Source organism: Oncorhynchus kisutch, linkage group LG7, assembly GCF_002021735.2.
Source record: "Oncorhynchus kisutch isolate 150728-3 linkage group LG7, Okis_V2, whole genome shotgun sequence".
Lineage (NCBI taxonomy): Eukaryota > Metazoa > Chordata > Actinopteri > Salmoniformes > Salmonidae > Oncorhynchus > Oncorhynchus kisutch.
In genome coordinates this window covers 11470673-11489475 of record NC_034180.2, presented here as the reverse complement: position 1 = coordinate 11489475, position 18803 = coordinate 11470673, and the positions used below count along the sequence as shown (strand labels likewise).

The 18803-nt window shown below is 43.4% G+C and overlaps 1 protein-coding gene across 1 annotated transcript in view; it reads right to left on the bottom strand.

Moving 5' to 3' along the window:
• The window catches only part of LOC109894191 (catenin alpha-2), a 690086-nt gene that overhangs the window by 635700 nt on the left and 35583 nt on the right, over positions 1-18803 (bottom strand). The window contains 1 exon segment of the mRNA XM_020487470.2: positions 5924-6030. Within this exon segment, the coding sequence (XP_020343059.1) occupies positions 5924-6025 (102 nt within the window). The 5' untranslated portion in view covers positions 6026-6030.

Sequence of the window (18803 nt, the reverse complement as noted above, 5' to 3'; positions counted from 1 at the left end):
TGTGACAAAAACAATTGACGCTGCTGCCATTTTTCCGATAAACAAATCCCAGAATGTAGCTTTAAAAGAAACAACAGGAATCATTCCATCGTAGTAGCAGTAATATACAGATTATTCTATTCATCAAATTGAATAATTGAATTGTCTTTCTGTGTGTGACAGCGTAATTCATAGTTCACATTATGTTCGTAAAACTCTTGGGTTATGCAGGGGGACTCAAATGGATCGTAATTTCCGAGAGGTTCAGGCAATGGGCGACAAAGGTAAATTAATGATCACACACACACACACACAAAGTAGTCATTTAGTTGTGACTTTCCTTTAGTCCTCCTAGGGACTAAATAATAATAATAAGAAGAATAATAACATTTTGTTAGTGTTTGATACACTTTAATATAAAGGCTAATATAATAATGTCATTGCTTATGTGTGTGTGTATGAGAATAGCTGTTTAGATAGGGTTCCATCTCTGTCTGCATAATTCTGGATTCATTCACAACAATAGGATAATCTGATCATGATAAATAGCCTACGTGTGTGTCACTGTTTATACGGCGTTCACTCACTGTCTAGGATGAATTTAATTCTGGATTAATAAACCCTTCATTAAGGGTTAGGCCCAACTCAATTTGCATCGGCAGGTTACATTTGTCAACCGCTGCCTGGAAATGGATATCTCATTCAAACGAGTAATAATAAGAAACGCTTCTCCCCTTACGGATCTTCACTTCGGCCAGTTTGCTACAGCAAGAAAACAATCCTGCAGCAACAGGAAACGTGAATTATTACGTGGATTATTATGTGGGTTGATGCATTTGTTTTTGTAAGGGAAAATCACGTCCGAAGTTTCAAAGGGGGGGGGGGGGGGGGGGATTGCAAATTTAAATCAGAAATACACTACGAGTTGCAGGAAAGCTATCCTGCAACAGGGTGATCAAATTAAGATCCTACATCTGCACGTGAGTCTGCAGGAAACAAAGCCACTCACGAAGAAAAAGATTCACGCTTTAGGAAAAATAAGGACACATTGGCCTACACATGCAGGTACACAAATCAACAACAACAAAAAGAAGACATGCAAACTACATGCAAACACCAACCAGAGTTCGAAAGCACAGTTTGCACACACAAGCACACATAAGTGTGGGTCTCCATTAGTCTATATATCCTATTGAAGCCAAGCCCTCATCCACTTCTCATATCAGCCTGCGAGCCCTTGCTGTGTTTACTAGGACGAGCAACTCGGCCATCGCACGGACGTACCAATTACCTACAGGACGTGTCAGAGGCGAGGGGCGAGGTGCTAGAGTCAGCACAGGGGAAGACAGACAGGGACTAATGAAACAGGCTGGATGAAAGTCCTTTGATGTCACGCGAGCACGTACACGCACACAAGCACAAAAACGCACAGCTCTAAGCAGAGGGTTATGCCACCGCACAGCCTAGTCACACTCCATGTACCACACACGCAGAGAGCATGCATGCACTGTCGAGTAACAGCACAACTTGGCCTTTATTTGTCTTCTAACAGAAAACATGCTGGATGGAGCGGGAGGTAGAGAGGAGGAGAGAGACAAAGAGGAGGAGAGAGACATGGAGGAGAGAGAGAGAGAGAGAGAGAGAGAGAGAGAGAGAGAGAGAGAGAGAGAGAGAGAGAGAGAGAGAGAGAGAGAGAGAGAGAGAAAGAGAGAGACCAGGCTGAGGGGAATGAGGTACTTGTTTACTACGGACAAAGATGGACACTCCCAATCATCAACAAGCAGAGACAAAGTCACAACCTTGTTGCTCTGCCAAACCACACCACATGTCCACCTCATAAATCACATTCATTATACCTCACTCCAAAAGCCAAAATGGGGGCAGTGGCCTACAATACGCACCCTCAGTTTAATCTTGATACAGAGTTGCAGACCTGACAGAATAGTCGAGAGGCCTAGGACATGAGATGGGCCTAGTTAGATAGCATGAAAATAGGTATGGCGTATAGGTTCAGTTTATACCAGAGATAAATATAGACTGTATGCTGATAAATGAGGACAGAAGAGCACAGAGCATAGCTCAGTCGACACTTTTCTTTCATATCCAATCTCAAACCGAGTTCTGCTGTTTGGACACCGTGTAGGGCTGAGTTGGCTTAGAAACTGTACACTGTAAAACGACTGTCATGGGCCTAGTCTGGTGAGACTCAGCCACCCGGAGGACTTTGCCCAAAACAGACGAGGCAAGGAAGCAGAACCGCACCGTCGCTGATCAGACGTGACAGGGTCGTGAACTCACACCCACGCTCACACACACACACTTCCCTCTCTCTTCCTCAGAGAGGTAACAGACCCTTCCACAGCGGCTGAGGCGGACAAAAGGGCATCGGTGCTCAAGCATGACTCACCCTGGCCTTTCCCCCGGCTAGCTAAGGAGGAGATGAACCTTTGGATCCCTGTGTGCTCCCGGGTGGCAACACCGCTTGGTTACCCACAGAGATGAGCCTGGCGTGTGTGTGTGTGTGTGTGTGTGTGTGTGTGTGTGTGAGAGACTGTGACTAGCTGTCTCTGATTAAACTAGCGCTCCTCGCTAGCTAGAAACAGGCTGAGCCAACTCATCCCTGTCAATGGCATTCACAAAAACACTGTCCATCCATTCACGCATTGATTTCAGTCATTTATTTAACTTCAGCTGTCTGAGATTGAAGCCCAGAGAAAATATTATTAAATGTTTTCAAGTCAAGGGAGTGTGAATACACGGCGAGTGGCACTTGAATATCAACACTGAAGTTTCTTGAAGGTCGAAGTTACAGATGGCCGAAGTTAACCAAATGTGAAGTTCGTGCAGTCTCTCAGACAAAAGATTAATCCGAATTAGTTTTAAAGTTGAATCACTGGTAAAGCTTTAAGAAGTCTATGTTGGAGTGAGTGCTAACGACTGATCTCTGTTGGAGACCGTGACATTGGAAAAAGCTCAAAGTTGGAATTTTTGGCAGCACTTCACTTCACAGGCCTTGAGTGTGATTTCAGATCACTTTGTTGACACAACTACAGTAATGAAGGCTAATAAACAATTATGGTAACGACCCTAAACTATCCCAAACATACTGTCTGTGTACACCCGTAGATATATCTACTGTCTGTGTAGACACCTGGATATATCTACTGTCTGTGTACACCCGTAGATATATCTACTGTCTGTGTACACCCGTAGATATATCTACTGTCTGTGTACACCCGTAGATATATCCACTGTCTGTGTAGACACCTGGATATATCTACTGTCTGTGTACACCCGTAGATATATCTACTGTCTGTGTACACCTGTAGATATATCTACTGTCTGTGTACACCCGTAGATATATCTACTGTCTGTGTAGACATCTGGATATATCTACTGTCTGTGTAGACACCTGGATATATCTACTGTCTGTGTAGACACCTGGATATATCTACTGTCTGTGTAGACACCTGGATATATCTACTGTCTGTATAGACACCTGGATATATCTACTGTCTGTGTACACCTGTAGATATATCTACTGTCTGTGTAGACACCTGGATATATCTACTGTCTGTGTAGACACCTGGATATATCTGTCTGTGTAGACACCTGGATATTTCTACTGTCTATGTACACCCGTAGATATATCTACTGTCTGTGTAGACACCTGCAAAAACATTCTCTCATCTCTCCGCTACCCTCCGTTACTACTTCCCCCGCTACTTACCTTTGCTCCTCCCTCTTCTCTTTCCCTCGGTTTCCCTTTCCTCGTCTCGTTGAAACGGCATGGTACAGATAAGACAACTGCTTGGTGGATAGTTGTCACTGGCCGTGACAAAGAAATGGTCACATTTCATTCAAAAACAATGTCATGCCTGGCAAATATAAAACTGGGCGAAAGAGTTGGAAACATATTGGGGGGGGAATAAGTGCCTGAAATGAACCAAATCAATCACACAGGCTTTGCCTTAGAGTAAATGTATCCCCTCCTCTATCTCGTCTATTTCAAATCAAATCTCCCTGTTGTCTCCCTTCGAGCTGTGGTTTAGCGATTCCCACTGCTGCAGTCCTTGGAGACCGGCTGCCTTCGCAAACTACATGGCCATGTAATAGCCAATATCATGTTCATATTTCATTCTAGACTGTTGAGGTGCAGTATAATGACCCAGGCTATCTTACTAAAGAGAAACAGCAGGCTGCCTGACCGGGCAACTTCAGTCAAATGAATAGAATGCTAAAGCTCCAGTGCTGGGTGACCAGGCAAGAGAAGTCACAGGCTGGGGTTCCAATGTTGGACTCTCAGTCTGAGCAGTGTAGGAGAGACAAGGAGTCAGTTTTACAGAGGAGAGAGAGAGATAGAGAGAGAATGTGAGAATGAGAGAGGAAGACAGACAGACAGACAGACAGACAGACAGACAGGTGGACAGACACACAGACAGACAGGTGGAAGCCTTCTCCCTCACACAGCAGAGAGAGCAAGAGGACACTCCCACTGTTCATAAACACACACAAATGTCTCTCTCATCCACAAATAGGCTAGACAAACAAAAGCTGACGCTCATCTCTATCTCCCTGTCTCTCACACACACACACACACTGCTCAGAGCAGTGTATTATCTCTGTTCCAATCAGTGTGGTATCTGCCATGTGCCTCCCAGTGGGTGGGGCTCCTGTGGGAAGCACAGCCCTCAGCCACATCACGTTCTGCTGACCAAGCACTACCAACACTGACTGTGTGTGTGTGTGTGTGTGTGTGTGTGTGTGTGTGTGTGTGAGTGTGTGTGTGTGTGTGTGTGTGTGTGTGTGTGTGTGTGTGTGTGTGTGTGTGTGTGTGTGTGTGTGTGTGTGTGTGTGTGTGTGTGTGTGCGTGTGTGTGTGTGTGCGCGTGTGCGTGTGTTAGACAGGGGAGTGGGGTTGCAATACAATGTTAACCAATGAACTGCCAGTGACGTTCAACTGTCCTTGCCATCATCAGAGCAAATCAACCAACACATAGACACGAGGACCACAAACAAAGAGTCATTTGACAAGCAACCAATTGCTACACAGCACAACAAGCTACAGGTTCTGGTTCATCCAGGGATGCCAGAACCATCCGTCACTAACCCAGAAATAAACTCAACAGCGAAGATTAAAGAGAACAGAAATGATGCTTAATACAACGGGGAAGGCCGAAGCTGGCAAGAAGAGTAGAATCGACACTTCCAAAATTCGCAAGGGGAAGCTAGAGTAACGGGGCTGTAGAGGAAAGTACAAGGCTAAACAGTAAGTCTAGCAGTTTCAAAACAGATACGGACCGTGTGTGTGTGTGTGTGTGTGTGTATGCTGCTACCTGCTGCCTGCCATGAAGCTGCAGGTTTATCAAAGCTATCTTAGAGAAGTGGTTGCTAAGTAACCTACTTTCTGGGGAATGCCTCTATGGGAAGAAGAACTTGTATTTTTTGAACCCTTTTCTATACGGAATGTCTCTGCCTGCTAGTCTCTCCGCTAGTCATTCCAGCGTGTTGTCAGCTTCGTTACCAGCTAGAACCAGCGAGTGTGAGTTCGGCTGGGTTTGGTCCCAAGTCTCCTGCGCAACACAAGACTGTGTTAGCCCAGCGAGCTAAAGCCCAGGCAAGGTTACTCATCACATGATCGTCGTTCGCCGAACCACCTCTGTCAAAAGTGTCTCTCACTGGTTGGTCCAACCCCCAGTATAGCTTCGATTTTATAACCAGTAACTTTATTATCAGTAAAAGCCAGAAAAGCCCTCGTCGTTAGCTATAACCAGTGAGTAAGTGACCAGCTAGCTGGGTTTAAACCTGGGTCTCCGGCCCACCGCAAGACAGGTGAAGCCCAGGCTACAGTTTAGGCAGCACGGTTACTCAACATCACCTCCGTTACCCCAACGACTGTGTTAGCCTGGTGAGCTAAAGCCTCTGCTAAAGCTGTGTGTCCCTACCTGTGTGACCAGGGGCTCCAGCAGCCGCTCCACGGTCAGGGTGCGGATCTCCAGACTCTTGGGGTCCCACTTCAACAGGATGGGGGACGTAGCGGTGGTCATGGTCTCTGGCGGAGGAACAAACAGAGAGAGAAGTTGGAAAAACACACTCATTTGGTTCGAGGCAAAATTGATAGAGAGAGAGAGAGAGAGTATGTATAAGCTTATTTCCGTGGCGAGGCATATTTCAAAGAATGCCCCGTTTATGTCTCCCTCTAGTCCTAGGCAGTGACACTTCATGCACCATAAACAGTAGTTTAAAAGAGGGATGGATTAGAGAGTGTTAAACTTAATAGAGGAATTTGGTGGAGTTGCTTTAGAGCTTAATGTTTCCTTTTTGATGGGGAGAGACATAAACCAATTTCAGACAGAGGAGACTAGTGAGACGGTGTGGCAAGCGCCTCAAAACGAACTTGAAAGAGACACAAATCAACTCAACCCCGGTTCGGCCAATCTGCAATCCTGGGCATGGACCAGAGAGTCTCTGCCTTAGCCGCGGGAAGTTGTTTTGGGATGGGGGTGCTGCGATGTAGACAGGACTAGCAGACCCAGTGCAATAGTTTTGTTTTTACCAGCATTTACAACTCGAGGCTGAAAATTATCTGTACAAAACAGCTAAACTGATATCTTTGGATTTTTTTTTTTTTAAACACTTGCTTGACATACGTTTTCTAGTTTGAGATACTTATTTCTACTTGATAACTGAAATGGTCTATTCATTCTGTCTCCATTCAAGTAGACTCTATTACATTACATACATCGCCAAACATGGGAATCGAACCCACAACCCTAGCACTGCAAGCAACGTGCTCTGCCAACTGAGCCACGTCGTCACACCACAAGCCACTTGGCGTCTCAATGTACTCAATTACCATATTGTGCATTGTTTTTCTTCACGGTGATGGAAAGTGGTCAGGTACAAACCGAGATGAGCAACTTATGTACAATACAGTAATGTACATTTACGTTGAGTGGTTTGGAAGGATGGTATTAATAATTAATACTGCCGAAAAAGTGGTTGTTTTCCATGTTATTGGATCAAGAAAAAAAAAAAAAAAAGATTTAATTTGACGTTTAACTTTGCACCTTTTGATGTAAATGTTTGAGGACGGGTTTTGTTCTTTTTGGATGCCATTAGAATGGCAGGGCAACAACTCTTACAATCCAAACGGTTGTTATTTATACAACTACCTTTTTCCTGACAAAGCAAGACGCTGAAAATCAATTGTTGCCCACACTATGGAAGTCTATGTCAGTCTGCTCATTCAAGTAAAGGGCCGGTGCACTACTTTAGTGGGGAAAAAATGAATGTAAATTCCCGAAAAGAAATCTGGCAAAAGCCCACTGATTGGTTTAAAAGGTTACTACACCACTCACATCTCCACCAGTGGAGGCTGCTGAGGGGAGGACAGCTCATAATAAAATCTGTAACGGAGCCATGAGCCCATTCTCCCCAATTAAGGTGCCACCAACCTCCTGTGATCGCCACCCTCAGCAGTTCAAAGATTCACATTAAAGACACTTCCATGGTAACTAGAATGCAAGAGTCTGAAACTCTGATTCTTTAATGATCTTGTGTTGAAGTGTTTTATGAAGGCTTGAATGTGATTCAGGGACACCTCGCACTGTTTTGCATCCTGCCTTCAAAACCTGATTGTCATTCAGAAGAGTGCGTTGGCCTAGATTTGTCTCTCAGTCTCTACCATTCCATTCGGCAGGGACCGAGAGCGAGCAAGTGGGATTCTGATGACTAAAGACACGTGTGGGTACAAAGCTTGAGCAGTGGCTTTCAAGAGAATGGCTAATATATGCAGGTGTCTCTGATTAAAAGGCGGAAACACAGGCAAGGATCCATTTGGAAATATCATTTTATATATATATATATATATATATATATATATATATATATAGAGAGAGAGAGAGAGAGAGAGAGAGAGAGAGAGAGAGAGAGAGAGAGAGAGAGAGAGAGAGAGAGAGAGAGAGAGAGAGAGAGAGAGAGAGAGAGAGAGAGAGAGAGAGAGAGAGAGAGTTCTGTCTGAAAAATACAGCAATTTGGCTGAGGTGAGAAGTACGGAACTAAGTGGAATTCCAATGATCACCATTGAAAAAACCCTTAGGAGTATATATCTGAGGCGAGAAGTACCACTCACATTTAAATTAAGTCAAATTCAAATCGGTTCTACTAGCAAATTACTGCACATTATGTCTGTAAGTTCAGATGTGACAAACTAATAAAAGAGTTTAATTTATATAATTATCCACTGAAGATCACGTAGCCTAATTGGTTATAATAAGCTACCCTAGAACTTCGATGAGTTCTACCACGCTATGCACACATGCGGGCGTGGCCGTGCGCACACGCACACACACACACACACACACACACACACACACACACTGAGGAAGAGTCTAAACGCTGATATATGCTTGTGTAGAGGCCTCCTACTATAGACTATACTATTGTCAGTACGGTATCTGACTCACTGGGGTTATTTGGGGTCGATAGAGTCCACAGCAGAAGGATGGAGGGGGGGCTGCCATTGCCATGGGGACATGAAGCTAAACAACACTCCAGTTCAATGTTGCCAGCTGGGGCATGTGGGGGGGTCCAGTGCCTCTGGCTGGTGCAATTACTAGCCTAAATTAAGAATATTTCTAATATTATCAAGTGAACAAGAAACACATTTTATAATCTTCATTGTAAGAAGCCTAATGGAGTGGCTCTTTCAACACTGAAAGAGGAAAGATTTTGAAATGTCGCTGTAACTGCCAAACATACCTGTAGGCCTTTACAAACTCCTGGAACGAAACCAAAAAACCAAGTGTCCTTTGCAGTGAGGATGAGTTCAGACAGACTGCGCACGCACACACACACACACACACACACACACACACACACACAGCAGTATAAAGTGTGCCCTCGCTGACATTTCTCTGACATTCGCTGACATTTGTGGAACAAACATCGGAAGTAATGTATGTTTACAGCCGGGGAGAGGTTCATTAGGTGAAGCTAACTTAGAGAAAATTAATGCACTCACTCCTCCAGACGACTTTTCCCCTACAGTCGATGTCAACATACCCGCAAATATATATATTTTTGTTGTTGCACCTAGTTCTCTACTAGCTTAGAACAACCATTGTAATAATTGATAGTACAGGGAACCACAAAAGCAGGAGAAAATAAGAAATACAGAACAAACGACAAGACCAGAAATGTATTTTTACCTAAAAATTAATGTTAGCTGACAGCCAAAACAGAGCAACCAGAGTGACAATCAGTGTGACGCAAATGCCTCTAATTGCAAACTATGTCATTGATCAACTATGACAATACACCGGAAAATAACTACTTGCTACTTAACAGACATCACTCAAATCTTGACCTCGGCTCCCATCTCTCTCACCGTGGGTGGCAACATTTCATACAGATAGACACATTCAAGTACAACTTACTACTGCGGAAGACAATGAACAATAATCATATACCCTTCTGTGGAATTACTGACGGCTTTGGAAACTTATGAAACGTCAAGGGGGCGTCTTTCTTACTCTTCGTCTCCAGAAATATCCAGGAGGAGAGGAAGAGCGGAGAGAAAGAGAAAAGTACCAACACCTGTAGCTTACGCAACTGTTGACGCCATGGCAACAGCGAATAGAGAGCGGAGGTTGCCGATGGTTCCGTCCCAAATGGCACACTATTCCAAATATAGTGCATTACATTTGACCAGGGCCCTGGCTCTGGTTAAAAGTAGTGCACTATATAGGGAACAGGGTGCCATTTTGGAATGCACACATAGCCTAGGCTACACAATGCGCGACTTTGAAGTCATATCTAATGCGCGACTTTGAAGGTCTATATTAAATAATGAAAGAGGTTGCTATGAGATGGTAAGAAAAGTTATGAAGCGGAACAAAGGGTTGAGGTGGAGATAGTGTTGAGCTAAAATAAGGTTATTGAAGTTGAACTAAGGATGTATACCGAACAAAAGTATAAATGCAACATTCAACAATTTGACTTAGTTACAGTTCATATTAGGAAATCTGTCAAATTAAATTAATTAGGTCCCCTCTCTATGGATTTCTCATGACTGGGCAGGGGCACAGCCATGGGTGGGACTGGGAGAGCATAGGCCCACCTACTTGGGAGCCAGGCCCAGCCAATCAGAATGGGTTTTTCCCTACTAAAGGGAATTGTTACAGACTGAAATACTCCTCAGTTTCATCAAATGTCCGGGTGGCCGGTCTCAGACAATCCCGCAGGTGAGGAAGCTGGACGTGGAGGTCCTGGGCTGACGTGGTTACACGTGGTATGCGGTTGTGAGGTCGGTTGGACATACTGCCAAATTCTCTAAAACAACGTTAGAGGTGGGTTATGATAGATAAATGAACATAAAATGATCTGACAACAGCTCTGGTGGACATTCCTGCAGTCAGCATGCCAATTGCACACTCCTTCAAAGCTCAAATCAAATCAAATTTTATTTGTCACATACACATGGTTAGCAGATGTTAATGCGAGTGTAGCGAAATGCTTGTGCTTCTAGTTCCGACAATGCTTAAGACATCTGTGGCATTGTGTTGTGTGACAAACCGGCACATTTTAGAGTGGCCTTTTATTGTCCTCAGCACAGGGTGCACCTGTGTAATGATCATGCTGTTTAATCAGATTCCTGAAATGCCACACCTGTCAGGTGGATGGATTATCTCGGCAGAGTAGAAATGCTCACTAAAAGGGATGTAAACAATTTTGTGGCCAAAATTGGAGAGAAATAAACTTTTGCATATGGAACATTTCTGGGATATTTTATATCACTTTACATGTTGCGTTTATATTTTTGTTCAGTATATTTTATCTCTGGGCCCTAGGAGGTCTACAGTAGTCTTTTCTACAGAGTCTATCTACTGGAGTTATTCTTGTAAATTGATACCAGTAAAATTAACAGTACAAAAACTCTAAAGAAACACACACAAACACAAACAGGCACATACACCCCCCCCCCCACACACACACACAAACAGGCTCAGCCCCCCCCCCCACCCCCCACACACACACACACACACACAAACAGTACAAAAGCGGCCAGCCTCCACCTTTTCAAAACAATCATATTTCCATTTCAGCTCTGAACACAACAACAATAGGAGAAGGACGATAATGACAACTGTTGGAGGTTAGGATGTGAATTTCAAAGTCTATTGTCACTGGAGCTGCCAATCATTTATGCCATGGTGGAGAGGGAATAATTATGATGCTCACACACACTCACACATTCTCCCCACAGAGAAGAGGCCTAGAGAATGTCCTGCTGGCGACTGATGTGACGTAGATCATTGTTGGCAGTGGATGATGCCTCTGTAATGTCACAAAAAACGCCCCGTCAGTGGATGTATTCACATAATGCCTAGCTGCTATCAGATGAAGGCTACATGCTGCCAAGATGGCTGAAAGGCTGCAATGACTTCAATACAACACATTTGTTATTATCATTCCGACATCCAAGCCAACTCTTTGTATACGCTCTGTCTATCGCAATCTCTTTCTCTCTTTCTCTGTTTGTCTCTCTCTCTCCGGTCCCCCAACCCACCCTTCTCGCTCTCTCTCTCGCTGCCAAGATGACTAACCACTGCCATGCTTTTGTGATTTTCAAAACTGAGAAGTATTGTTCACACAAACAGCAGGTGTTGACAGCAAAAGAACGAGCCAAGAAGGAGCGAAGCATATTTTCTCTTGAATTGCCTTGGCTGAAACACAGGAAATATCTTTAAAAAATATCTGCAGAGGGAAGAGTGTGAAATTACAGTTGATGCTTATACCCAGTTATTCTTATTGATAGTTATGTGGATATAACATTTCAAATGTAATGTAACCCTTAATTCACTCAATATTTACCCAATACCTGTTAAACATTGTAACCTAAGATGCATATTGACTGCATCTAGGGTATAGCGCAAGGTTAAATTGAGTTCCTCAGTTAAGTGGTTAACTGATTTTTGTACTCTGTCGTTCTTGGGTAGGCGGAGGGAGTCTGGAAGGGCATCTAGGAATCTTTGGTTTTTCCGAGAATTTATAGCACGGCTTTTGATGCTCCTTGGTTGCTGTCTGAGTAGATTATTTGTTGCGATTGCAAACGTAATGAAAAGGTGGTCCGATAGTCCAGGATTATGAGGAAAAACATTAAGATTCACAACATTTATTCCACAGGACAAAACTAGGTCCAGAGTATGACTGTGGCAGTGAGTAGGTCCGGAGACATGTTGAACAAAACCCACTGAGTTGATGATGGCTCCGAAATACTTTTTGAATGGGTCTGTGGACTTTTCCATGTAAATATTGAAGTCACCAAAAATTAGAATATTATCTGCCTGACTAAAAGGTCCAAGAATTCTGGGAACTCTGTGAGGAACGCTGTGGCCCAAGGAGGCCACTATAAAAAGTAGCTATAAAAAGTGATCGAGTATGCTGCATAGATTTCATGACTAGAAGCTCAAAAGACAAAAACGCAGTCATTTTTTTGGGGTCAATTGAAATTTGCTGACATAAATGTTAGTAACAACTCCACCTTTGAGGGATGCGCGGGGGAAATGGTCACTAGTGTAACCAGGAGGAGATGGCCTCATTTAACACAGTAAATTCATCAGGCTTGAGCCATGTTTCAGTCAGGCCAATCACATCAAGATTATGATCAGTGATTAGTTCATTGACTATGACTTCCTTGGAGGTGAGGTATCTAACATTAAGTAGCCCTATTTTGAGATGTGAGAGATCACAATCTCTTTCAATAATGACAGGAATGGAGGAGGTCTTTATCCCAGTGAGATTGCTAGAGCGAACACTGCCATGTTTTGTTTTGATCAACCTAGATCGAGGCACAGACACGGTCTCAATGGGGATAGCTGCGCTGACTACACTGACTTTGCTAGTGGCAGACTCCACTAAGCTGGCAGGGTGGCTAACAGCCTGCTGATGGTCATGGACCGTAATGGTTATTGACGGTTATGTGGATATAACATTTTAAATGTAATGCAACCCTCAAATCCCCAATAGAGGTGTAGGATCTTAATTTGAGCCAGATTGCTACAGCAGGAAAATAATCCTGCAGAAACTAAATATTCAGAAATGAATAATTATGTGGATTCTAATTAATAGACATTTTTTGCAGGGGTTAATACATTTATCGGGTTGATAAATATGACCTTTTAAAGCGAAAATTACAAACTTTAGAAGCCTTTTTAAACTTTGAATACACCACAAGTTCGCATATCTTTGCAGGAAACTTCTCAGCAACAAAAGTGTGATCAAATTAAGATCCTACACCTGTATCTACACCTCTTAAAACAATGAAACCTAAGACTATTATTGTAGAGCAAAGAAATGCACACACACACACACACACACACACACACACACACACACACACACACACACACACACACACACACACACAGGCTTGTGCTGAGTCTTTGACAGTGAAGCAGAGCAGTGTGCGTGGAGCACAGCAACCCAGTCAGTCAAATCATTTACTATTCCCCTTTTCTAATGAGCTACAACTCATGTTCAAACGAGTCACGCGAGGGGAGAACAGTAGAGGAGAAAGAGAGGCACAAAGAGAGAGATTGTGTGTGTATGTGTGTGTGTGAGATAGAGAGAGGGACACACAGAGTACAAGAGAAAGACAGAGAGATAAAAAAAAGAGAGAACCTGAGGTCTGTCTAGCAGGCAAGCACGTGTCTCGGCCCCGCAGCCCTTCCTTAAGTGATAAATTCAAACTCAAATCATGAACTGAAAAGTGGCCATTACTTTCAGAGAGAGAGAGAGAGAGAGAGAGAGAGAGAGAGAAGAGAGAGAGAAGAGAGAGAGAATAGAGAGAGAAGAGAGAGAGAAGAGAGAGAGGAGAGAGAGAGGAGAGAGAGAAGAGAGTGAGAGAGAGATTAACTCCAAAAAGTTCTGGGACACTGTAAAATCCATGGAGGATAAGAGCACCTCCTCCCAGCTGCCCACTGCACTGAGGCTAGGAAACACTGTCACCACTGATAAATCCACGATAATTGAGAATTTCAATAAGCATTTCTCTACGGCTGGCCATGCTTCCACCTGGCTACCCCTACCCCGGTCAACAGCCCTGCACCCCCCACAGCAACTTGCCCAAGCCTCCTCATTTCTCCTTCACCCAAATCCAGATAGCTGATGTTCTGAAAGAGCTGCAATCTCTGGACTCCTACAAATGGACGAGACAATCTGGACCCTCTCTTTCTAAAATTATCCACCAAAATTGTAGCAAACCCCTATTACTAGCCTGTTCAACCTCTCTTTCGTATCGTCTGAGATCCCCAAAGATTGGAAACCTCTTCAAAAGGGGAGACACTCTAGACCCAAACTGCTACAGACCTATATCTATCCTACCCTGCCTTTCTAAGGTCTTTGAAAGCCAAGTTAACAAACAGATCACCGACCATTTCGAATCCCACCGCACCATCTCTGCTATGCAATCTGGTTTCCGAGCTGGTCATGGGTGTACCCCAGCCACGCTCAAGGTCCTAAATGATATCATAACGTCCATCGATAAGAGACAACACTGTGCAGCTGTATTCATCGACCTGGCCAAGGCTTTCGACTCTGTCAATCACCACATTTTTATCGGCAGACTCAACAGCCTTGGTTTCTCAAATGACTGACTCGCCAGGTTCACCAACTACTTCTCAAACAGAGTTCAGTGTGTCAAATCGGAGGGCCTATTGTCCGGACCTCTGGCAGTCTCTATGGGGGAATGAGGAATGAAAATTATGTGGACATATTGAAGCAACATCTCAAGACATCAGTCAGGAAGTTAAAGCTTGGTCGCAAATGGGTCTTCCAAATGGACAATGACCCCAAGCATACTTCCAAAGTTGTGGCAAATTGCCTTAAGGACAACAAAGTCAAGGTATAGGAGTGGCCATCACAAAGCCCTGACCTCAATCCTATAGAAAATCTGTCGGCAGAACTGAAAAAGCGTGTGCGAGCAAGGAGGGCTACAAACCTGACTCAGTTACACCAGCTCTGTCAGACGGAATATGCCAAAATTCACCCAACTTATTGTGGGAAGCTTGTGGAAGGCAACCCGAAATGTTTGACCAAAGTTAAACAATTTAAAGACAATGCTACCCAATACTAATTGAGTGTAGGTAAACTTCTGACCCACTGGGAATGTGATGAAAGAAATAAAAGCTGAAATAAATCATTCTTTCTACTATTATCCTCACATTTCACATTCTTAAAATAAAGTGGTTATCCTAATTGACCTAAGACAGGGAATTTTTACTACGATTAAATGTCAGGAATTGTGAAAAACTGAGTTTAAATGTATTTGGCTAAGGTGTATGTAATCTTCCAACTTCAACTGTATATTTCACTGGTAACCCCCAAAGCCAATTCCTCCTTTGGCCACCTTTCCTTCCAGTTCTCTGCTGCAAATGACTGGAACGAATTGCAAAAATCCATGAAGCTGGAGACTCATATCTCCCTCATTAGCTTTAAGCATCAGCTGTTAGAGCAGCTCACAGATCACTGCACCTGTACATAGCCCATCTGTAAATAGTCCATCCAACTACCTCATCTCCATACTGTTATTTATTTTGCTCCTTTGCACCCCAGGATCTCTACTTGCACATTCATCTTCTGCACATCTATCCCTCCAGTGTTTAATTGCTATATTGTAATTATTTCGCCACTATGGCCTATTTATTGCCTTTACCTCCCTTATCCTACCTCATTTGCACCTACTGTATATAGACTTTTCTATTGTATTATTGACTGTATGTTTGTTTATTCCATGTGTAACTCTGTGTTGTTGTTTGTGTCGCACAGTTTTGCTTCATCTTGAGAACTTGTTCTCAACTGGCCTACCTGGTTAAATAAAGGTGAAATAAAAAAATAATTTAAAAAAATTAGAGAGCGTTTGTGTCCTCTCCAGCTCACTGGTCTGATGGTGGCAGAGGAGATGATTAGAAACAAAGACAGAGACACAGAGAGAGAGAGGGACAGAGAGAGGGAGAGAGGGACACACGAGAGAGAGAGACAGGCAGGCAGAGGGAGAGGGACACAGAGAGAGAGAGAGGGACACAGAGAGAGGTTGGCAGCGCACTACATTGCTGCCTGCCATAAGTTGAGGGACAGTGTCTGACAGACCAATCAACCTGCACATGTCCTCTACTGTATGGCTTATTGTTATTGTTGAATGTATGGTTATTTTAACACTTGGTTATTGTTGTTACTGTTGTCCCCTTGACAATTTTGATTCTCATTTTTATTTTTTATATTGTAAATATCCAAAATAAGCTTTGGCAATATGTACATTGCTACGTCATGCCAATAAAGCAAATTGAATTGAAATTGAGAGGGACACAGAGAGAGAAAGAGGGACACAGAGAGAGAGAGAGGGACACAGAGAGAGAGAGAGAGAGAGCGAGAGAGACAGACAGACAGACAGACGGACAGAGGGACAGAGAGACAGACAGAGGGAGACACAGAGAGAGAGAGGGACACAGAGAGAGAGAGGGACACAGAGAGAGAGAGGGACACAGAGAGAGAGGGGAACACAGAGAGAGAGAGAGAGAGAGAGAGAGGGACAGACAGAGGGAGAGTGACACAGAGAGAGAGAGAGGGACACAGAGAGACAGAGAGGGACAGACAGAGAGAGGGACAGACAGAGGGAGAGGGACACACAGAGAGAGAGAGAGAGAGAGAGAGAGAGGGAGAGGGACACAGAGAGAGAGAGAGAGAGAGAGAGAGGGACAGACAGAGGGAGAGTGACACAGAGAGAGAGAGGGACACAGAGAGAGAGAGAGAGGGACAGACAGAGAGAGGGACACAGAGAGAGATAGGGACACAGAGAGAGAGAGAAAGAGAGAGGGCACAATCAGCCCTGAACTGCAGTAACCCTCACTACTTCACTCTACTGAGAGAACTGTAGAGAGGAGAGAGGAGACACACACCTGCTGCCGTCAGGTCAGGGTCTTCTCTTCGATGGGTTTACCCTGCTCTGGCTCAGAGAGAAGTGCTCAGCTCAAATAACGGTTTCCTCTTGTCTCCTACTCTTTACTCTCTCCTCTCTACGCTGCACCTAAAGAGAGTGTGTGTGTATGCGTATGAGTCTGTGTGTTCGCACGTGTGTGAATCCACGTCAAATGCCAATACAGATGTACAATCTTAATTTGAGCCAGTTTGATGACAGCAGAAAAATAACCCCGCAGCAACAGGACATGTGAATTATAATTTCTGGACATTTTTGTAGAGGTCGATACATCTTTCGAAAAGCAAGTCTGACATTCTAAAATCTAAATGACAAACTTTAGAATCCTTTTTAAAACTCAAACATACTAAAAGTTTGCATTTCCTGCTGTTCAGGAAATTCTCAGTAACAAAAGAGTAATCAAATTAAGATCATACATCTGTGTGTGTGTGTGCATACGTGCGTAAGAGCGTGCATGAGTGTGCAAATGTACTGTATTCGAGAGTAGCCTACCTTAATGAGCTTCTGCATGTATCTGAGAAATCCGAGAATATTTGGTGAGAGTGTGGAGCTAATCGGAGCTTTTTAAAAAAAATTGTTGTGCTTTCTTTGCTATTTAAATCCCCCTGAAACCCAAAAGGATAGAATGACCCATTTTACAGTTCCCCAAATTGCGTCTCACTGCTAAATCTTATGAAACATGGCTGCCCCGGAGCAGTGTGGATTAGACAGAAGATTAAGTACCAGTGAAGAGAAGAGGGGTAAACATTGTGTAGTTTGTACACACGGAAAAACATGTGTGTGCTCGCACACATGCTGAAACACACACACACACTGTGTACAGACATATTCAAATAAACTGCTCACGTACAGTGGGGCAAAAAAGTATTTAGTCAGCCACCAATTGTGCAAAATCCTACAATGTGATTTTCTGGATTTTTTTTCCTCATTTTGTCTGTCATAGTTGAAGTGTACCTATGATGAAAATTATAGGCCTCTCTCGTCTTTTTAAGTGGGAGAACTTGCACAATTGGTGGCTGAATAAATACTTTTTTGCCCCACTGTATGTTCTCTCACAAAAAAGATCCAATATATACAGCAGCAGGTGTGTGTGTCTTCTCTCTCCTCTCTACAGTTCTCTCAGTTAGAGTGAAGGGGTGAGGGTTACTCCAGTGTGAGGGTTGCAGGTTTTGGGATATGATATTTGTGCATCTAACTTCCTCACTCATTATTATTCGCGATTCATTCAGGATGATCCGTAATCACGGTACCATCCACATGAACGTGGAAGTGTTTAGAAACATATTCTATTCTTATGTACATCAAAAGTGACTCCAAAATGACACAATCAATTATTTACCATTCATTTCTATTGGTCACAAAATAATCTGAAACACAACCAAAACAAACTGAAAATGCATCCAAAATGTTTGTAGAGTCACGAGCTTGATGTAATAATTGTGTGCCATGAATATGGGCCCAAATACTACACTTTTGACGACTTAAATACACATGGGTGAATTTGTCCTAGTATTTTTGGTCCCTTAAAACGGGCGAGACTACAGTGCCTTGCGAAAGTATACGGCCCCCTTGAACTTTGCGACCTTTTGCCACATTTCAGGCTTCAAACATAAAGATATAAAACTGTATTTTTTTGTGAAGAATCAACAACAAGTGGGACACAATCATGAAGTGGAACGACATTTATTGGATATTTCAAACTTTTTTAACAAATCAAAAACTGACATATTGGGCGTGCAAAATTATTCAGCCCCCTTAAGTTAATACTTTGTAGCGCCACCTTTTGCTGCGATTACAGCTGTAAGTCGCTTGGGGTATGTCTCTATCAG